Below are 24,227 nucleotides of genomic sequence, written 5' to 3'. Positions count from 1 at the left end.
CATCCTGCACACAAGATCTAAAGATATATTGTAGAAATTACATAGCATGATAACAATTAACACTTTATAACAAACCGTCTGAACAGAATTCCGTCTCAAGTGTGTAATTATATGTAAAGTTTGTGTCTGACGTATAATTACCAATAAGAACAGCCCATCACTTACGCAATATTAAGCCTCGAACAATTTACGACTCAGACAGGCTATGATACTGTTTTATGTGTGCTAACTGTAAGTTAACCATCAAGATAACTATCTCTTACGTAACCTTAATCATAAAGTTATTTCGGTTATAAAACAGCGTTCGTTTAGTTATTTTATCTTTACTCGGTTATTTTTATTTTATTATATATTTTTCATATTTGTAATACATTCATTTGAATCCGTGTATTTTATGATATTTAAATTTATTTATTATAAAACGCCTTGTATTAGAATATTTAGAGATGTCTACGTGTGTGTCATTATTTAATTGCACATGTCTATGTTGTATAGAAAACATAATTGGTTCTAAGATTAAATTTAATATATTCGCTGCTTAAAACGTTTCACTTAATAAGATTGCAACCGAACTGAAAGGAGTATCGAGACAGGAATTAACGGTTCTAGGAAATTCTGAGATGCTTTAATGAATACCTTATTTTATTGAATTTAAGAACTTTATATAAATATGAATTGAACCTCAAAATTATGTTGAATACTCGAAAGCAGTTTCCGTTAAGATGTATGCAAACTAAACATTTGTATAATGAGTATAGATGTATTAAAAGAAATCTGCAATAGCGTACTTGTCAGCGACAGTCTCATTAACTCCGAGTTGCTAAAAACAAAGAAAAAGATTCATTTTTCGATGGATTCAATTTGGTAAGAGGAAATTGTTTGAAGCAATAAGTCACGTAAACTCAACTCAACAGCCCATTATCAGGGTGTAGCCGTTTCCTCCCTAAATTTTCCCTTAATTATAATAATGTTTTCAGTTCTCCGTTCACCTTTTGTAATATAAACCAATTTCCCACTAACTTTAAAGTATACTGATACCGATATCATCAATGCTAACGTTTTTTGAAGTACTCCAGTATCAAAAATGTTCAAACGAAAAGTTTTTTTAAACGCTGATTGGATTCGGGACCGATCCATTTTATTCGATTATAAAACAAACAAATGAATACAGAATTTGATTAAGACTTATTAAGTTAAAAGTTCTATGTGTTAAAAAAAATATTGTGTTCAGTAGAGTGAAAATTTATACGTGCTATGATGGGACTCAGCTCGATTTTATTGAATTATTCTTAAAGATCATTGTTATAAACACACTCCTAACAGTTTTGTTAGCCTTTATTAGAGCAGGCTGTCTTAAACTAACGTCGTATGGATTTATAATAACTAGTAATGTATTTGAAAAGGAATAAAATACTAGTATTTAAATAGTACTATTCAATTTAAGCAATATTGTAATTCTAAATTTATTATATTATTTTTTGTATTTTTCTAGTAAAATTTAATGCAAGCCAAGTCGTTTTCATACGCAGAATAAAGTCAATAATCTCGTTTGAATCAATCAGAGATCATCACACACCACTTTGTTTACAAACGGATGGTAACCTCGCTTCATACAATGTACTGTTTTGGTTCTAAACCGAAATCAAAAATGTTGGTGTTGGACGTTTGCTTGGATGTCAGTGTTTCCTGATTTTCCCAATAGCACCTGATCCTATTTGGACTTGATTTTGTCGATGCTCGACATAAAATTGGGCTTTTAGATAAAATATAAATTGAATATATTTCTGTGTGAATGAAACTGCTAATATAAAACTTGACTAAAAATGCCTAAGTCTAAATTTGAGATGAATAATGAGGATAATGATTGTATTGTTTGGAGGGTCTATTGTATAATTTTATTATTAAATTACATCGATATTGAACGTAAATTTGTAAATGATGTTAATATATATAATATATATATATTCCAGACCTTACAGGTTTCATGAATTTTGCATCTTATTTTTTTTTTTAATTTTAAATTTAAACTCAAAGCTGTATTGATTTTTGCCCGTGAAAAATATTACCTTTAAATTCAAAATCTTTTTAACATTCTTAAGTGACAAACTGTAAGCGTTAACATTATTATTTGAGTGTAGTAAATATATAAGTTGATATAAAAAGCGCTCCAACTGAACACAGAGCGTGATGTTTGTACATACATATAGCATATATATAATGTGCAATTAATAAAGTCAGGTGGTAAGAGGTCACCTGTTGCGCGCGCACATCGACCGCACTCCGCCGTGGAGGTACGAAATATTAATACCGTATTGTTATGTACAGTCGGGTTTGAAATAAAACATAAAGACAATAAATATTATAATTATATAAAACTATGAAAACTATAGATATACATATTAAAGTTTTTTTTTTTTATACTATATTTTGATCGATTTTATATTTTTTGGTAATATAGATTAAAAATAAATAAGTTTTAAATAATAATAATAGGAATTATAAATATATTTATATACATGTAAAGTTTCATTTTTAACAGCCAGAAATTAAATACTAATCTATTAAACATGAATCGCGCGTAATGTAAGCTTATTTGAGATATTCATGTTGAGCGTTCAATATTTATGACAGAGCCAGTGATTCACTATAACACAGACATATCCAGGTGACACAGTTAGTCGTGATGTCAGCATCACGTCAATGTACTGCCATCGTATATCAAACCATAGCATCTGAACGTTTTTGTTGGCTATGTCTCTAATATAGGTCAGTGTTTCATTCAGAGCTAGTTTCCCTACTATCTTTTCCTCTGGCCTCTAGTTTTTCTCTCTATAGTTTTATTTGTCTGTCATTTATTCATAATGTGACGGTGATGTTCATTTTAATTATCCATTTTTCATAGTGTTATATCTTTATGTGACTTCATTTATGCCGTAAATTGTTACATTTAGTATTGTATGTTGTATACAACTTTATAAGTCTACGTTAAACATTTGTTCGCGAGTGTTATCGTTCGTCGTTCTCTAAGATGTTTCGTGAAGCTCACATTCATTTGTATTTCGCTTATTTCGTGTAAATTGAAACGTAGACTGTGCTACGATTTTCGTAGCATGTCGCTACGACTCTACGTCGTAGACGTAACCTTCGACTTGGAATGAAGTTTTGATTTCTTTTTGTAAAACTTGTATCTCTTATGTGTTATTACTAAGGTTTCGTGTATAAATATTAAAAATGATTTTTGATTAATGCTCAAGCCTGTTCGTTGCTTCTATTATAAGTAATATATTTAGAAGTTTAATTTATATTTAAATTAGTAGATTTCATCTAAACGGCTAGTATTTAAATCTACAACCTACGGAATGTAGTGTTGCGTGTGTTTTAAAAACTAAACCATCGTACCCAGCTTGTGCCGATGAATTTTTCATTATATACTTTTTAATTTAATTTTAAATTTACGTATTTACGTATCACCTCAACAATATTGTAAACATAATATCACTCACACATGCTTTTATGCTATTTTTGATTAATGTATTAATATATACAGTTTTTCTGTAGGATCCGTGGTACATCTCATCTGACTGTGAGTTTTTGTGACGAAGCTATCAAAAAAAATTTCTTCGTATAAACTTCGTTTTGTTTCCTTCCTACAAACTTCAAATATTTAGATAAAGTCATTACTTACATTCATCTTACCTTGTTAGTTATCAAAAGAAAATTGAGAACAGCTTTCAACAAATTTTTAACTTGCATTATATATTATAAATGATAAAGGAAAAATATACAAAAAACAATAATGTATATAAAATGTAAATATATGTCCGTATATATACTGAATATATTATTGTATAGTTTATACTATACGGCTGTGTATTGAATATTCAATAACGAAGCTACTTGAGGTCTCGTTGATACCGACGCCGCTGCCGTCTCATTTAACTTTGACGGACCAATCAAACTTTAAACAGCCTTTACAATGGGAACAACTTTTATATAATGACGCTTTGATTCCGAAGAAACTTCGACACGATTCATTTATTTTAATATTTAATATAAATCGACATATACATATTAGATATTGTTTAGTAGAAATTTCGTCGGATCTTATAATATAAAAATATCTTTACTAAGAGAGTACTGAATAATTTTAATTTAATTAATCAATTATAATCTATTTCAAGCATAATTTGGCTCATAAAGTTATTATTGCAATTATATAAATTGAAAATAATTTGAATAATGAAAATTAATAAATTATAAAAGTTGGGATTAGGTATATTATATGTATATATTTTAGTACCAGTAGATTGTATGACAGTTCGTGTATTGAAAAACTTCAGCCTAACTCTCTGTGTCCGCACCGAGTTATCCTTTGTTCCCAGTAAAACTCGACAAATAGAATGAATTCTACTTTTTTTATGTTCCTCAAACACTGTTCTAATTGGTGTGCCTCTCCGTTATTGCTGAAAGATATTACTTTGAATTCTTAATTTCTATAGATGTAATAAAAACTATAGATATATATACATAGATATCGTGTTATTTTTGGATGTTATTGGATTGGATCGTATCTATAGATGTAATAAAAAATACAAGATCGCAAAACTTATTATTAGTACAAGTACCATAAGTAATCATACATCATACATTTTCTGAAATAGTTTTCTTAAATATTGTTAATGTTTTTAAATTAATTACAAATATTTTTTTTATTTCATCGCTCTAATTATTATTAAATTTAACTCTGATCTGCATAAGTGAAACTAGATCCGAAATACCTGAATGTACAGATGAGAGGAATTGAAACTGAATATTCAGCGGAGCTCTAAAATTACTCCGAGTTCAGAAGCCGGATCAGAGATAGCTGTGGAGATGATTCAGGTAGTTTTACGTATATAGTTATATTTGAACGGAACGGAATTCATTACGAATAAGGCTTCGTAGATGATTTGTATTGAATAAGCCTTTTGCTGTTAACCGTCACACACAGACACCACCAGCGACTTCGTATTACTGATACGGTTTGAAAATATCGTTTTTATGTAATTATGTATTTCACGTAGTTTGTATTAGTATTTTTAAATGAAACTAATATTTTTCGTGAACATGTGTGCTGCGAAGTAACGACGGGAGTATGTAGTTTAAAATAATAAAATACGCGTAGTATCTGAAAAACGTTAGTTTTATTTAAATTAATGAATGAACGAAAGTCTTAGATTTCATTATTAGTGTGTTTAATTTAATATTTGATACAATGAAACATCACTCGCAAGTTAACTATGTCGTTCACTTCAGCTTCTGACGCACACTCATTCTTCTTCGACTGGTTCTGATAGGTATCACGAAATAGGAAATATAACATTGATATTACTACAGTTATAAATTTAAAAAAATAAATTTATTGTTTAAGGAAATCTAAATGGAAAAGAATATGTTAGAATAAGGTACTAGCTTAAAGTTTTAAATTTGAAATTTAAAAATAAACATACACAAACAAGGTAGAGAAAATTTTAAATTTAGAATTCATCTTGTAATGAAACAATCAACCCACTATAATATTCGATTTATGAACCCGCAGCATAACTTGGGTCCCAGCCGTAAATCGATTAAACGCACAGACCGCAAACATTGTGACTCTGAACTGGGACAACATTGTTCTCTGGATAAGGGCACGTCCACACAAGTAACGTCAGAGGTTTTATGAGATATGAGAGAAAAAATCTAACAAAACCCTAGTAATATTGTAATTTATTTTTCTTTGGCTGAATTGAATTCCAATATAGATAAAAAATAATATCACACAAAAGAATGACAAGAAAATGAAAATTATTAATATATTATTGAATACGTTACGACATACACATTGATTATGAATTACATATATCTCTATTATGAGAATTATATAATAAACTAAAGAATTTTAATAATTAAATTCAATGTGAGATTGTTATAATAAGAAAGATTTTGTTTTTGTTTAAGTTGCATGTCTGGCACACAAGTTCACAAGTCATTGCAACACTCGCTCATTGTAACGTAATCAGTATCCGTTAGTAATGACGTCACTAGTTGATGTCATGTTCTAAATCAACGATTAGTTCTGGTTTTGAGTAAAATACGTATTACTAATGAAACAACCGAATTTCTCAATAATACGCAAAACATTTAATTGATCAATGCATCGCTTACTGTGTAGTCTTTCAAATATTCCAGTGTTAAATATATATTGTATAGAAACGTGTTTTTTTTTTACCAATCTAAAGGGATTTCTGTATTTCGTAGGATCGTGTAGGAATTGTTCAGTCGTAAATCCGCCGGCGTCCCTGCCGGAGTGCTAAGTGCCTAACAACGAAGGGTGAAACAATAAACGTGCTACGGTAATTGTGATTAAGCGTACTCCATCGCATAAACAGAGCACGTAATACTTTCTCTCTATCGTACAGTTCGATGTATTACACGTATAATTCACCAAGTTTAATTCTATATAAAGACGTCATTATATGCGTACTCTTTTGTATAAGTTCATGTTTTTTTTTTCTAATATGTTCCCGGCGAAGGTTTATTTTTGCTATGAATAGAGCGAGGTCGTTATATTGATTCAGTGAATCATTTTTTATTCATCAAGCGGCCGCCAATCTACGACGTTTTTGCCGATCTTTTGTTTCTTTAGGATGTTCCATTATAATAATGCTACAATAGCAGAAAATTATATTGCACTTCCCCTTTCAAATAACGGGTTCGACTGATTTACTACTTTTCACTGAAATAATTACAATGATAAAATCACATAAAAAAAATTATAATTAATTATTATTTATATGAACTTATCATTGTAATAAATAAATGAAATTTAAAAATCTGCTTGTAAAATTATACTAGCAGCTTTCCTTAATTGCTCATGAATATACACATAAATCACAAAATTTCATTTACAAATTTTGTCTGTCTCTCTCTTCCAGCTTATCCCTGGAACGAATGGACCGATTTTCATTTAACTTTCACTGGCAGATGTAATAAGTAGTAACTTAGGTTACTGTTATTTGAGATTTGTTAGTTTTCAGATATATAATAAAAGCAATAGAAGAAAGGCACAGCTGGTTATAACTAAAATGTTATTTTTGCTTTAAATTATTTATCTACTCTATAAAATAAGCATAGACATTTATTTTAATTGATTTAGTGTTCTCTACAGACGAGATGTATTTTGAATAAAAATAGTATGAAAGAGATTCCACAAATAAAACACAAATAGGCCATTAATATATCAGACGTTTTTTAAATATTTATGAGACGAACAAATATATATAGAATTGTTACAAAATTAAAGATCGCGACAAGAAGTTGTCGTGAGATTAATGGAATCGACCGCACAACAATATCTTAACGGGTCGTTGGACGGAAACGAGATGATAATTAATAATAATATGTGATATTAAATGTAGCTTTTATAAATTCATTAAACATGACATTTATAATTCATATAATGAATGAAAATAGTTTTTCGTTACGTTGAAGTGAAATATGTGACGGGATTATATAAAATTCTTAAGACTGTGATATTATTTCAATGGTCTTTTTTGTTCATTTGAATGTTGAATAAGTATGTATTGCGTGCAATTAATGATAAAGATATATAATTAAATAAATATAAACCTGAAAAAGCCTGGTTTTACTTATATACCACTAGCCTCAGAATAGTTCTGTACACACACACACACACACACACACACATATATACACACATAAATAAGCTAATTAACAATATTTGTATGACTGCGATTGCATTGCACTGGACATTTGCCAACTCCCACACATTAAAATATCTTAAAATATTCAATATGACAGCGTTTGTGTTTCATAATTTAATTTAAAATATAAATTATTTTATAATTGCATTTATATCATGAATAAATAGGAATTAATTTAGTTCATGTCAAAAACGTGTTCGTGTTCATCAGAGTAATTAACAGTTTTTTGTTTAAATAAATTTTCAATATGATCAGAGAATAAAAATATGAAAATAATATAAAATTAAATAAATTGAGACAAAACGAATTACTGATGAAAATTTCATCCCGACTAAATTGTGAATGACAAATTACACAAATAATATAATAGTATAAGGTAATCATCAAAGGAATACGTTACACTGAAAAGAATATTTTTCGCCGGAGATGAAAAAGAATTAGGTTAAAATATATTTCTTAAGAGATTTGAGGATGAATCCGACGGGAACTGATGTAAAACGGTTCCTGGGAAAATGGAAAATGGGAAACTCCCGAGGGAGCATAAATTTAAATAAGCATTATATGTAGGCACTGTCGGAGCCGGCTCACCTATTATCTGGTCTAGGTCTCGTGTATAAGATATATTTGTTTCAAGATCCCTTATATTATACTTTATATTTTTTATTGGGAACAAGAGTTATTGTGGACCAAATAAAAATACAATCTTAACAGATATATGTATAGCGATGGTTATTTATAATTTAGTAATGAGGTTACAGAAACAACCCTCGAATCCCTCAAGTAAAACTTGTAAGCGCCAGTCATCGGAAGTGGCAAAACATGGTCTAACTAGCTTCAGAGACTTTGTCTATACAAAAAGGATAAGCCATGGATTCAAAGTAGAGTAATGTTCAAAACATTTGAACAATATTCATATAAATTATATGAGAATATGAAGCATTTAATAATACCGCGTCATTTGAATATTGTTCTCACGACAGCAACAGTTTAATATTTTGCACATTCCGTAGTCGACATTTAAGGTTATGAAATCGTGTAAAGCCGGTATTTCAACAACGTGTAGCGGATATTTTATAAGTGCGATGGCAACTTGGCAAGCTGGCCGCCTGCCAGCCTCCTACTACGATCTCTATATTCTTAATACCTTTCTATTATATTATAAATGTACGGCGTATCGACGACAATGACCCCAGACGTAAAAATATTTTTAGGACACTTGAGATGTTATTTTTTTATGTCGTTCATATATTTATAACATTTATTTTTTGCACACACACACATATAATATATATTATATGTGTGTGTGTGCAAAAAAGAAAGTATACATATATGGTTTATACATACATTTTAAACTAAAGTATATCATGAAAGTAGTAGGGGCCCTATAAATGATTCCCGCTACATTTTCCGTAATATAATATGAGTGTTTTTGGTTTCCGCGGGACATTTATCCGCAGCGACACCGGCCGAGTGTCTGACGTTTTAATACACAAACGTTTAGACACTGATAATATATCAATTGACAGATATATTTTAGTAGTTAGTTTGGTTGACGAATTTACAAGAGCTTTTAATATTCAAAAATATTGTTATATTCGCTGTTCTTATAATAATATCGTTGTATGCCATGGCCAGTATCAAATCACTCAGCGAGCTATGGAGAGAGCTATGTACAGAGTGTATCTCGGGTATTGAATGCTAAACTGAGTTATTTGTGAGAGAGCTAAGAAACTAACATAGGTCAGCTAAACAACTTAAGTGGCAGTTGCCAGTGGACAGGCCACATATACAAGTGACGGCTGTTCTGGTAAACTTGTTCTAGAGCGCAGACCGTGAACCGCTAAATGAGGTAGTGAACGAATTGGGACGATTATATCTAAGATAAAGGAAAGATATTGGGGGGGAAGAACTGAAGTTCGGACTCGGTAGCGTGGTATGAGAGAGGCTTATGAACAGCAGTGTACTGATTAGGACCGATCATGATAATGCAAGTATTCGAGGTACAGGTTCAGATTAGTTTCTCAGTGTTCTTTAAGTTACTTTAAGTAATGTCTTACAAAATAGCCGAAGCCAGTATTTATAGTTTTCAAATACATGTTGATACGTAAATGTTGCCATTACAAAAATACAATGGTTCACTATTATAATTAATTATAATCAGTCTTAAAAATAATTGTAAGGATTATAGTACATTGTAATTAGTACGACACGAATCGCCTCGCTTGTAAGACAAGATCCTTTAAAAAATCATTAAAACAATATTTTCATTCTCTATTAAGTCTGAAATCTCTAAACTGAAAGACATCTAAAAAGTACCATTAATTATTATTATACTTAGTGCTTTACGGTTTCAATTATTAATGAAGCTCCTATATAATTAAGGCCACGGCCTGGAATACAACATAACAAAAACAGAACCTTTGAGATAACAAATAATAAACTATGTTTCAATGAAACAACAGAAAAATCAAACAATCAAAGTACTCGTATCCTAGAGAGAGCCAGTGCAAACAATTCGGTACATAAAACCAATAGACTTTTCAGCAATTCGGATATTAGCAAACAGAGACGTCGAGATCATATTTTAGATAAATGGTTTGTCGAGCGTGTTCTTATCTAGACTTCGATTTAGCAGGATTTATGGAACAAGCAAGCGTTGGATCGTCGTCAGTGATTGTGACTTGAACAATGTGCTTTATGGATGATAATCAAATAAAATTATAGTATCTGTCTTATATTAAAATATTTTTATTTTATTGCATTTCAATGTGTACGTGGCAAATATAATAAAAGAAAATGTTTAAAAATTTTGTCCAACTTTTTGTTCCGTGTCCAACTTTTTGCTTGAAACGGCGGGAGCGATTTTGATGGTTCTTTCACTGGCAGATAGGTAATGAAAATAATTAATTTCATTTATAAAAACATTATTTAGAGCGGAGTAAAACACAGACTTTTCTAGAAAATATAAATTGCTAGAAATAATCGAGTAATTAATTCTATTATTCAGTACTCATGTCATATTTGATTCCATTAAAACGACATCGAAAATGAACTTCAAATTATGTTTTTATTAGCATATCTTTTTCACTATGAATAAATACTTTTGTTTTCTTTATATAACTGTATAATTTAAAAAGTATTTATAGATATTATTATAAAATTTTAATACAAGTTTCTAGTAAGCAATGCTATCCGCACACGACGTCCTACTTACATTCTGTCATTGTAGTGACAGTTGTTATCAATTCTTATTGTGTGTTATTCTATACAACTAGATTTAAATTAAATCTATTTGCATACAACCTTTTTGATTATATTCCTATCACTTCGATGATAGGCTAAATCATAATTTGTATTAATATTTTTTCTTTTTGTTATCTCAAAATGCTTTTGTATTAAAATGTGACATCGCCTGGCGTAACCACGTAGTGGACAATAATCTAATTACGCTTGTCAACTAATATGTATGTGTGTACTTGTGTTTCATTTAAAATATTAACTATAATATTCTTGACTGTCGGTTATTTTATTATCTTGCCCTAATGGCTCGTAAAAGGAACGACGTCGTTTAATTTCGCTTTTTATCAAAGTAACAAACAAATATGGCTGATGTTATTTAACATTGGACATTAAAGTAATTTGATAATTGTAATCGGATTAAAACTTGTGCTGTCGGTTACATTACAACTTTGGCGTCTTCATGGCTTTTGTCCTTTTTTTACTGAAAAACTTTAAAGGGTAATGAAATGTAATCTAAAGATAAATCTCTAATATTTGAATAACAAATTCCATCGGTCCGTATAAGATATTTATTTATTAGGGTTGTCACATTTCTTGATTTTACTGTCAATTTGTATAAATATTGATAAAAGTTTTAACACAACTGTCAATAAATCACTACGTATATGTTATATATATATTATTAAATTAAATTAAATATATATATATATATATATTTCATCTATACTCAATGACTCGGATGTTAAATTTCATGTATTTACAACCACTTATTGCTTAGGACTTGAAAGGGAAAAAATACAAAATAGTGACAACCCTGCTGTTGACCCTTGACTCCCACAATATTGGTAATGGGATTTACGAAGACTGCAATTCATATTATGATGTAATGTATTACAGTGCATTAGCTTTATTACTGCCATCCCCAAGATTACCCACTGACGTAAAAGATGGTTATGGGTTATAAATGTTTAATTCAATTAACTTTCTTCGGGATGACCTTTATACTTCAATGGATTTTTTTAATAGAAAGCCGAACGTCCTAAGTCCCGTTCCATTTGCTCTTTGTTATTCGACCTGCTGCCTTTATATGTGCTATATTTACCTGAGGTGGAATTAAGCTTCTCATCAATTGGAGTTGCTCTTGGTCCGAAGAACAGCATAGCTTCTGATCCATTTAAATATCTATCTACTTTTTACACGCTATACAAATGTGTTTCCATTCATTAGTATGATCTTACAAAAAAATAAACATATTTTACTTTATACACCTTTCATATGAAATAACAAAATAAACGATTTTATTAATATGTAAAGATAAATCGCCCATTTCTTTTTAATGTATTAGATATATCGGAGCGAATGACTTTTACTCTCCATCTACATCATCATCTACCTTCAATAGCCCGAGAGCCTGACGACAATTAAGAACAAAGACATTAGTGACGTCAGTAACGCTGACGTCGTAGTTTTAAAAACCACATTTGGGATAGTAAATACGAAAGATATATTCAAAGAAATCTCCTTTGCTCTGCTAATTAAATAATAATTTTGAATGAAGTTATCATTATTGAAGTCCCGAGTAGTAAATGCGTGACAATGAAAAATATCTTCAGAGGAGCTCTTAAGTTAGATCAGGCCTTACAAAGATGTGCCCATAGATGGAGTTTGAGTAGCAGCGAATGGCTTCTTTTAAGGTTCCACAGAGTTATTGGCGTCTATATATCAGTAACACGCGGCATATTCTATTGAACTTTATTATTGCTATGTTCTCAATTGAACTTTTATCGCGTCGTACAGAATTCTAGTACACCGCTTTGGGATGTCTGATGTCTCGATCGAATATCGCAAACAAAGCACTTGGCTGAGGTGCTTTTTAAATTGAATAATACTCTACAGTCGATAATACGTTATATCAGTTGAATGAATATGAATTGTAAATGTTGTTGGTATTTTATAATTAATGGTTCTACAATGTAATATATAAAATTTAATTGTTCCATTTTGTTCCAGGGGCTTCGGCAAACAAGGCTTTCAGTGTCAAGGTGAGCAAATACTTTAAATAAAATATTCAAATTAAAATAATATCTAATTTTTCATGTGAAACAAATTTGATGGAATGAACAAATAGTTTACATAAAAAAAAAAACATAATCACGTCACTTGCGTGTTTTATTTTGCAAGTGTTTTCAAAGTTGACTGAATTTTTAATTCTGTACAATTCTTAGTATACAAGGAATGATGAAAAGTCCTTAAAATAAAGTATATTTTGTCAATGAAATAAATTATTTGTAACAAAAAAAATGTTATATTCATTCCTGTTTCCTCGCGACAATATTAAAGACCATCTCCTATATGAAATACCTTGCATATCGCGGAACGTGTCTCTAAAATCCTCTGTAATGTAACGTCTGAAATGTGCAGTTGTGTGTACGGTATCACAGTTCTCGCTGCAAAATTCTCGTACAGTATTTTATATACCATTTGTTCTTCCAGTGTGCAGTTTCGTCGTACACAAAAGATGTCACGAGTACGTCACCTTTACTTGCCCCGGAGCCGACAAAGGAGCGGATTCAGACGTAAGACACGTTTTATTACATATCTTTTAAAATATATAACAATTGAATTCATTGATATTGAATATATATATCACAAATGATCTTCTATCATGATAAATCAATATTAAAACTTAAATTTTCATAGCAAAAAGCGATGTAAAATTAGTTTAACCTATTTTATTAACTGTGATAAAATGTCAGCCATTTGTAATTAAAATGGCGGCGGTGTAACGTCACGTGTCCACTCGCCAGTTTCCCTCCGAGGACGAAGTAATTAATAATTTGAATTGCTGCCACTAGTGTTGGCACGACCGGCCTCACACACTTTGTTTACTTATTTCAATTGTTAATTTACGTAATGTTTGTGTTATATTTTAATTAAAACCATTCCAGGTAATGAAATAAACTATATTTTAAATATATATCACAAGCTTAATTATATTTTGTTATTAAATTTTATTTATTATAAACAATATATTTCGTCCGATGAGTGAGAGAGCCGGTTGCCCTTTCCCTTTTCCCACCCTTTCCTTTTTCCCATCCATTCCTCTTCCTCTTCCCCAAATAAGGGTGGCAACGCATCTGCAAAATTGTTTGCGGATGTCCATGGGTGACGGTACTACCTCCATTAGGTAGGCCGTCTGCTCGTTTGCCTCCTTTTGACATAAAAAAAAACTAAGAGTTAGGATAATGAAAGCGATAAACCAGTTATTTTATATGAATTAAGATAAAAAAAATGTGTATAACTTGTAAAAGAATGTTATTATAAAGTGAATTTTAACAACAAAGAGCTATAAAAGCATGTTGCGTCATAAACACGCCACAGATACACGCTACATCACAAAAATATGTTTTATATAAATTTATTTATTTTCATTTATCTATTACTATGGACTTGTATATTAAATGAAACAAGTAATTTTCTACAGTGTTAGCTTTCAATGGCGTAAAATAATTGGCCTCTGTGATATCTATTATACAAGATACAAACGTACTCTATGAAAATCGTATTGAATGAAACTTAAATCAAAGTAAGAATTAATTATATTGAATTTTAGTATAAACAATATGTAAAATAATATTTATTATCTAAACAAATAATTGTCGTATTATTCAACATAAATATTTAATACCCGAAGAATTTAAAGACAAATTAATAGACAAATAAATTTCCCGTTTTTCTTGTCTTATTTTTATTATGACAGTATTTTCAAATAACGAACAAAGCTGTCTCTCAGTTAATATAATGTAAAAATTTAAAAAAGATCTTTTGTTTCAATACTTTTAGGAATTCTCCATTGCCTATCGCTAAATCGTATTCATGTAAAAGTTTAGGAAAAATTTAATTAACCTAAATATAGTGTGTTTTTTTATACAACCACATCGAGTAATTGATACGAGCCTCGATACGATCGTAATTAAAATGCAAAAGGCTTTCACTATACAGCCGGAGTGGCGGTCTGTAGCTTGAATTTGAATTATCTGTGCATAAAAAAATAAGCTGACCTTGTTTTTTTATTGAAACCTCTATGGTTGAATTACACTATAACGTTGAATGATTAGTGTTTCACACGGAATATTAAGATTTACACGATATTTTTGACATTAAATAAGACTTAAATTTTTCATAAATTTTAATGAAATAGTGTTACATTTGGTAAAATATTCTAAAAACGATATTTTCTAGCAAAAAAATAGTTTAACTTTCTTTTATACTTTATATAAGTTTGGGTTATAATAATATTATGATTTACGATGACCATTTCTATTTCGGACCATCCGGACACAGTTCAATGTTTCTTTACATCTAACAATAACCGTAAAGTAACAAGTTAATAAGATAATCTTTAACTCGATGTATTAATCTAATTAATTACAACAAAAGAACGTTAAATAACGGAATTATTCTCCGCATAACATTAATTATCATGTAAAGATGGCAAAATATTTTTATTATAATATTCTCTATGAAACACATTACATATGAAAGCTAATGTGAGTAATGTTATTTGTATCGGAGTGTTATGTCATAATATAATTTATATAATAGCTGGCAGCTCTTGCTGATGTAATTGAATCCGCAATTCGTATAATTTAAATGAACATTGAAGTTCCAAACACATATTACGACGTTATATATACATACACACATATATATACATATGTATTAAATTATAAATACCGTATTATCTTTTTCATTAATATTCTCAACGATTTTTAAAGCATTTCTTAAATCTAATATTATATTATATTCATAAAATTAAAAATTCTGATGTCGAGTTTATTAATAACTTGAATATTCCAAAACGTGCAAACCTGAGCCGTATATATTAAAGTGTTTCAGCGGAGCAAATTAAAAGTTCCGCAACTAACTTTGTTTGGGGAACTAGTTACGGGGTGAATCCTAGACCTCGCTGAACCCGTGCTACAATGAATATCCATGTAGTAAATATATTTCGTGAGTTGCTATACATACTACAGCCTGTTCAGATAGTATGAAGAATTTTGATATACGCGGATTACTTACTTTCAGTTTTCGAGTTTTTATCTTTAAGTTAAACCGACTAAATTCGGACCTATTGAAAGTTCAGTAAATTTTTTACATCCGTTTTATTTGTACGTGTCTTGGCTCGTTGTCAATTTTCATTGATTTCGTAAAAAAATATCAAATAATGTGCATTAAATTGTGTAATAAAAAAATTACGAACAGCTATAAACCGAATGTGGACTGTGGGGTTCAGTGAGACCGTTAAGATCGAGAATAGATTGAAAATGTTCTCAAAGGGCCGAGAGGGTATGAGTGAAAAAAGAGTGTGTGGGAGTATAACAAACGAACACAAGATAAAGGAAAAGAAAAATATTTTAGCCAATTAAAAAAGTTGCTGAGGATCCAAATATACCAACTGGCTCTTCTGTCGACTTTTACCAATGATTTGGACATGTGATGTATCGCCTCAAAAAATACTCAATTTCATTAACATACTCAAACAACATCGTATTAATATTGCTTGCGCACTGTTGGTCTCTACCCCCGGGGGTCGAATATTGCTCCAAAGGTCCGTAACTGGTAGCGAATTTTGGGTCCTTGATTATAAAATGGAAATGAAACATGAATTATCCAAATACAAGATAAAGTATGAGACAAGAACGAGTGAAGCGGGTTAGGTTAGGTTTAATGAGAAAACTTGAAGGGCGACTGTGCATAATAACTTCTTGCCACAGAGCAGACCGGTTAAAGAGGATTACCTGCAGGTAACGAGCTGATTTGATGAAAAATTTTCTTTTCCACATATAATATTGTACAAATTTTTGGACAATGTGTTCCCTAGATCAGGAATGTGTGACCAATTCTTGTTCCCGTAACTTAAAACGACGCTACTCTGCGATTGAGGAGAAAAAAACATTATCGAAGGATGATCTGAGCAAGAGACATAAAAATATTTTAAAGGGTTTCCAAGATCGTATCCAAAAGTGTATATTCGGGAGGGATTTATTTTTAACGATATAAAATAAAAAAAATATAGATAACTAAATAATTTATGAATAAACTTTGAGATCGCTATACTTTCTGAACAGACCTCCTATGTAAAACTAGCTCATGTCAGCCAATTAATGTGTAAATTAGGATGTCTAACTACCTCTTCTGTTCGTATAAATTTATATCAATGAAATATATTATGATATCCTCTAACGTAACTTCTATGACATTAATTGAGATCTATTCTATAAACTTAATTTATTAGAATCCTGAACGTTATTTTACTTCCACAATAAAACTCTACAAATCTCCGCTCATCCGGACACTTGAGAAATGTTAAACACTTAAAAAAAATCCGATACCCGGTAAATTACATCCATTTCAATTAATTTAATGACAAGAAAAATAAGAAAATTCCAACCAAGACATCTCTTTGTGCTCGGCATAAAACGGGGACTAAACGCTTCTCTTTGATTACGTTATAAAAATATTTATGACATTTTTAGTTGAGTTTTATACCGACGAATTGATTTAGGAATTAGTACTATATTGAATTACACCTGACAGGTTAACAGTCTTATGCGTTCAAAAAAAACTGCTTGCTCACAGATTATTGGAAAGATTAATGTATCTGTATGTGAATTATATCCGGCATCAGATAATATCAAGTAAAAAAGATCTATATCCAAGTCCCAGGACCTAATTTCTTTTACAGAAAGTGCTTTTTGCCAAAATTTTTAGCCAATTTAGAGGCGATTAGTAGTTTCTTCACGTTTTTTTTTTCATCACCGATCGGAACTCTCTTTATAAAGCCAATATCCTAACTAGCCAGGGCAGGAATCCGAGTAACATCGAATTTAATCTAGGCTTGAAATTTCAAATACTTAAGGACGGTCGAATTTTAAAATGCCTCTTTAATTCATTCGTCTTCAATCAAAAATTATCCTAATGAAACCTTTAGATACATCAAATTACATGTTTAAATTATGCTAAGTTATTCGGATATTACGCTTCTTTTATTCTTTATTGCTACATGTTCCCGACGTTTCTTTTAGCTTTCAGCGACCGTGATCACGATCAGACGAGATCAAAGTGAACATATAGAAATAAATAATAAAAATCTCGTAGTTATCCGACAAGCTTAGTTCCATTCAGACGTGTACACGCCAAAATTTTGATATCATTATAAATGTGCAAAATATTATAATCTCGACATTTTATGTACCTAAATTATACCGTATTAATATTGCTTGTACACAAAATAAATTGAGTGTGTTCCCTTTATCAACTCCGTCATGACAACACAAACATGGAAACAGAACGGGAAAACATCTACGTTAAATATACGACACGCGATAATTTACTCTGACAAATGTTCTCGAGTCGAGCTCTCCGACTTCGGATAAAGCTACTAAAGACATTACATCGACTATTATTTATCTATATTTTATATTTTAAACTCATTATGAATATTTTACTCCTTTCCGATAGATGACAACACCTACGTAGTTAGTGAAGAATGATTAATGAATGCCAGGAAAGTGTTCGTGCACTTTACATAAACGTGACATAATACTTCTATAAAGTAATTAAAATTACCATCGGTTTCTAAATTCGATTTTAGAAACCGGCTCCGTTTTCTAACAATGTAAGAAGTTTTCTCGAGGTATCGAAAAATACTTCGTCAATTTATATTACTGTTTGAGAATTGATGATAATTTCGGACAACAGGACACGAGAACGCGTCACAATTTCAAAAGTTGTACGTACTCGTCACCAACGTTCTGCGATCACTGCGGCTCGCTGCTCTACGGCCTGATACACCAGGGCCTCAAGTGTCAAGGTACAACGCATCAGGCGCCGCTGTCGACGCATCAGTTCATGAAACGCTTCGCTTATGCTAATGCTTCTTACAATTTAGTTTTCAGCTCGGTGGTGGATTTTGCTAATGTTTTCTCTTCTCTCTACTTTTAACTCTTGTTTTTGTTGCTTCTGTTTTAATTTTACATGTTTGATAGATAATAGTTGGTTAATTTCTAATGCTACATGTACTGTGAAGGCCGCTTATGCTCCGCACAAATGGAACGCTTGGACATTTCTCACTCCAACATTCTGTGACCATTGTGGTACTATGCTGCACGGTATCGCGCATCAGGGATTTAAATGCGGAGGTATAATGACAAAATCAACGAGAGAAACATAGATCCTCCCAGCATTTAGGAACAATAAGTTGTAATAAGTGTCGAGAACAGTATCAAAAGTCTGCATATACGTAAATTCACAGAGAATCCCTCCGCACTCGATTATTTTATACAATAAAAGGAATTTAAATTAGATAACCTGCACGTTAAGGGTTGGGTAAATGGATATTGAACTGTAATAAATCCCGTTAAAATAATCGTTCCAGCGACACGGGGCGATGTTGGCTTTGGCTTATTGTTTCGTTTTTATTTTATAGCTCGCTTTAATCTGTCCTATTAAACGAAGTTCCCTTTGAACTACTTAAAGCTTTGCATGCCCGCATTATTGTTTAATTAATTCTCACGCTGCTTGTAATGTTAAGTTAGCTTAGTTATTTGTTTTTTGAACTTTTATTATAAAATATTTTTTTTCTTGTCGTATTTTCGAAATAGGTCAGTGTTGTTGTGTATTATTTGTTTAAGTATATTTCTTCATTGTCTCTAACAAATATTTGTAACGTTTCTTTTATAAATATTTTAACATATTTATTATTCTCTATGTAGGAAGCATCAAAACTTCCTTTTATCATACATTTCATATGTCATCAATAACATATACATTGCTTTCCCCGTTTCAATCTCATTATTCCCCCGACATTGTACCTAAAGCTTCTAAACGATAAAGGTACTTCATTGTTGCATATGTTTTTTGTGTAGAAATGATAGTAGTATAACGTATTCTATATTAAAATATCGAATATATTTTATATGAAACAAGATTACTTAAGATATGTATTAATTAATACATCATAGTTATCTTTAATCATTTTGATTCGTTAATGTTTTAAATAAACTTCGTTCTTATTGTCACGAATATTCCTAGTTAGTCATAAATAAATCACCCAAACTTCGGATCTATAGATACAACCAGTACTAACAATCACCTGTGATCCCCAATTCATTTCATTTAAATCATTTAATGATGATTAAAGCTATGTCTGCCGTGTCGTGTTGTAGCATGCGACATGAACGTGCACAAACGTTGCGAGGAGTCGGTGCCAAATTTGTGCGGTTGCGATCACACCGAGCGACGGGGACGCATACAGCTGAAGGTGTCCTGTGTTGGAAACAAGCTTACCGTTGAAGGTTATTATTGTCAAATCATCAATCGAGTAAAGTAACTATTTAGGGTTGCACGCAGAGAATTCTACGCTATTTGGAAGAAGTATACTACATACATGATATAGTAGCTGTAAAAAAATTGCAATATTTAATGAAATATCATGATTGCGTTAGTCTAAGAGATTATGAATAACAGAACAAATATGTATCAATTTTAAGCAGAGTTTGTTGTTCCCATTCTCAGTGATCCAAGGTCGCAATTTGATCCCGATGGACCCCAACGGTCTCTCAGATCCATACGTCAAGTTGAAGCTGATCCCTGATTCAGACAACGTAAAGAAAAAAACCAAAACGATCCGCAGCAACCTCAACCCTGAGTGGAATGAGACCATCACCTTCGACCTCAAGCCGGAGGACAAAGACAGGAGACTTCTCATTGAGGTAATATGATCAGTTTGGTTGATTGACGTAGATGAGATAATGATACTTGATGCGGGATGACGAACGAATTGATATCTAGCAACAACATTTATGAAGGACAATCTGTCAGCATAAAACAAACTTAACTTTTCCGTAAACTCTACGAATATTACGTTATTAACTGAAATAGTCTTATATTTACCAGGTTTGGGATTGGGATAGAACCTCCCGTAACGATTTCATGGGTTCCCTCTCGTTTGGCATCTCCGAGGTGATGAAGTCTCCAGCAGACGGTTGGTTCAAGCTGCTCACTCAAGAGGAAGGCGATTACTACAACGTGCCAGTGCCGGAGGAAGGAGCTGACTTGGCGCAACTGAAGAACCAGATGAAGGCGACTAACTTGCAGACTCGCAGACCTCCGCCTCCGCCTGACAGAGAGGTCCCACACAACATGGCAGCTGCTGACGTCATACGAGCCTCCGATTTCAACTTCGTTATGGTACTCGGAAAGGGTTCCTTCGGCAAGGTACCTGATTACTCTAATAGAAATCTCAAACGTTATGAAAATGTTCCATTAAATGTATCTTCATCATCCGCAAATCAAATTTTGCTAATATACCATCGGTTAAATGAGGAAATTATAATTTTGAGAAGTATGCATCCGCGAACGCCAGTCAGAACCACTTCAAATAAAATTGCAAAACTAAAGCTGTTTCACGTTAAATATAGATGAAAATTTAGCAAATCGATTTTACTGTTAAATGGAAGTCACTGAATAGCTTTTGCACCGGAGATTAAAATCGTGATTGCTTTCCAAAGTACTCTCAGCCTTTTGAATTTTCACGTCGACGTATGATATAGGTGATGTTAGCGGAGCGTCGCGGTACTGACGAGTTGTACGCCATTAAGATATTAAAGAAAGACATTATTATACAAGACGATGACGTCGAATGTACTATGGTGGAGAAAAGGGTGTTGGCTCTCAGCGCTAAACCACCCTTCCTTGTGCAGCTGCATTCCTGCTTCCAGACTATGGTGAGGAAATTTGTAAAACTAAAATTTGTTTTTTTATTATTTTTATGTATTAACAATATATTAAAGTAGCCTTAGTTAGCTCTTATTTCTCGAGCTATCTGCCAGTGAATATCGTATATCAATCCAGCCGTTTTAAAGATCATCCGGAACAAACAGATAGAAAGACAAAAAAAAAATATTTTGGTTGTTGTACATGGTACAGTGTTTATCCATTTATGTGCAGTACAGAGCGGTTATTTTAATGTTACAAACAGACTCTCTACTTTATTTATTTGTATAGATTAGAGGCATTGAGAATTGTTGTTCTAGGACCGTCTGTATTTCGTGATGGAGTACGTCAACGGAGGAGATCTAATGTTCCAAATACAACAGTGTGGCAAGTTCAAAGAACCTGTTGCTGTGTAAGTTAAGTCTAGTTTAGTTTTCACCACGAATACTAATCTAATGTTCCTACCGTGAAAAATATAAGTAGAGCGACTTTTACTAAGTATACTATCCTGCTAAGAATGTTAAAGAAAAAAAAATGAGACTCAAGAAAGTGTTAGTCCAAAATAGTAATAACACGTGAATTCAGCGTAAAACAGCTTTATTTTTATTAATTTTTAAATGATTTGCGTCAAGTATAGAATATTATCATGAATATATTACAGCTTCTACGCTGCGGAGATCGCTATCGGTCTGTTCTTCTTGCATTTGCGCGGAATAATCTACCGCGATTTGAAGCTCGACAACGTGCTGTTAGATCAAGACGGTCACATCAAGATCGCTGATTTCGGCATGTGCAAGGAGGGTATAACCGGCGACAAAACTACGAAGACCTTCTGCGGTACACCAGATTATATAGCACCGGAGATCATTTTATACCAGCCGTATGGGAAGTCAGTGGATTGGTGGGCTTATGGTGTGTTATTGTACGAGATGCTGGTCGGTCAGCCGCCTTTCGACGGTGAAGATGAAGAGGAATTGTTCGCAGCCATCACTGATAACAGCGTCTCCTACCCCAAGACCCTCAGCAAGGTATGATAATAATTATAACAAATCAATTACATCATTTGTGCTCATATTACCCATTAAAGTTTTCAAAATAAAACACTCAGCGATGATAAATTTTAAATGTATTCTTAATGCAATTAAAGAAAAATTTCTTTTTACCGTTATTGGCAAGTTGAAAATATTGAGAAGAATTCGATTTCAAAGTTTGAGGCAGAATATTTTCAGATTTTAAGAGACGTCACAAAAAATAATAAAATAGTGTTGACATTTTGAAATTAGTATCTGTCTCAAAAACCAAAACTAATATTTTAAATATTCGAAGACTTAAAATGTTGGACTATTGACCTCAAATATTTGTTTTTTTTTTAATTACAACTCAGTGTTGGCCTGTACCAGTAAATGTTAATCGTTATATTTTCGTTTGTAATATAGGAAGCGAAGGACGCATGCAAGTCGTTCTTGACCAAGAACCCTCAGAAGCGTCTCGGCTGCGGCATTCGTGGTGAGGAGGATGTCCGGACTCACGCGTTCTTCAGACGTATCGACTGGGCCCGTGTTGAGGCCAGAGACGTACAACCACCGTTCAAACCTAAGATCGTGAGTAAATTCCAGATTGGTACTGGGTGTTACCTCAAGTAGAATAAAAAGATTACTAAAGTCTTACTAAAAGATGTTCCTTAGTTTTATTGATATTTTATTTGTATTTTACTTCATATTCAAATATCATGGTGTCTTGGAATACCTTGAGATATTAGCGAGATAGATTACCAACCAAACTAAAACGTGATTTCGAAAACTTTTGCGAATCAAAATTTAAAATGGACGAATTAAATTGCGTTTTTCATCAAGATAAATAACACCACGTCCTCTAATAATAACAAATATTGGAAAACAATCGGAACGGTAAATTTAAATCAATTAAAATGCAGGAAATATAATTTTATTGTATGTGTACGGGCGGAAAACTTACAATTTTTTTAACAAATCACAGAAGTCTTTAACCTAATAACTGAACTTTAAAACGTATTTTCTATCCAGAAACACCGCAAGGACGTGTCCAACTTCGACAAGCAGTTCACCCAGGAGAAGACCGAGCTGACACCAACAGACAAGCTGTTCATGATGAACCTCGACCAGACAGAGTTCATGGGCTTCTCGTTCCTCAACCCGGAGTACGTCCAGCACGTCTGAGGCGGTGAGTGATAGGGACTTACTATATACGACTCGCTACGACTGTTTACGTATTTACAGTACGGTATATGACTTGATAGGACTATATGTCTTGGTATACATATTTTTATCATTAGTGCTTCATAACTAACCGAGTCTTGAGAATTGTGTTGATGATTTTTTTTTATGTAATACATGGCACCCTCCCTATGTAACGCTTAACACCCCTATTAGCTTAATTGGTAAAGGAACTGGTACGTGATATTCCAAAAGTCGCAGGTTCGACTCT

General features: G+C 32.0%; 1 protein-coding gene across 1 annotated transcript in view; it reads left to right on the top strand.

Moving 5' to 3' along the window:
- The window catches only part of LOC116770115 (protein kinase C, brain isozyme), a 102,511-nt gene that overhangs the window by 73,869 nt on the left and 4,415 nt on the right, over nt 1–24,227 (top strand). Inside the window, exons 2-12 of the mRNA XM_032661468.2 lie at nt 12,996–13,027; nt 13,479–13,561; nt 18,750–18,861; nt 20,216–20,344; nt 20,565–20,761; nt 20,946–21,266; nt 21,602–21,775; nt 22,085–22,176; nt 22,426–22,792; nt 23,201–23,365; nt 23,807–23,963. Coding sequence (XP_032517359.1) covers nt 12,996–13,027; nt 13,479–13,561; nt 18,750–18,861; nt 20,216–20,344; nt 20,565–20,761; nt 20,946–21,266; nt 21,602–21,775; nt 22,085–22,176; nt 22,426–22,792; nt 23,201–23,365; nt 23,807–23,959 — 1,825 coding nt within the window. The 3' untranslated portion in view covers nt 23,960–23,963. The remainder of the gene's footprint in view (nt 1–12,995; nt 13,028–13,478; nt 13,562–18,749; nt 18,862–20,215; nt 20,345–20,564; nt 20,762–20,945; nt 21,267–21,601; nt 21,776–22,084; nt 22,177–22,425; nt 22,793–23,200; nt 23,366–23,806; nt 23,964–24,227) is intronic.

Source organism: Danaus plexippus (genome assembly GCF_018135715.1).
Source record: "Danaus plexippus chromosome 13 unlocalized genomic scaffold, MEX_DaPlex mxdp_15, whole genome shotgun sequence".
In the NCBI taxonomy this organism is placed as follows: domain Eukaryota; kingdom Metazoa; phylum Arthropoda; class Insecta; order Lepidoptera; family Nymphalidae; genus Danaus; species Danaus plexippus.
Note: the sequence above shows the minus strand (reverse complement) of the source record. Positions and strands in the feature narration are given on the sequence as shown.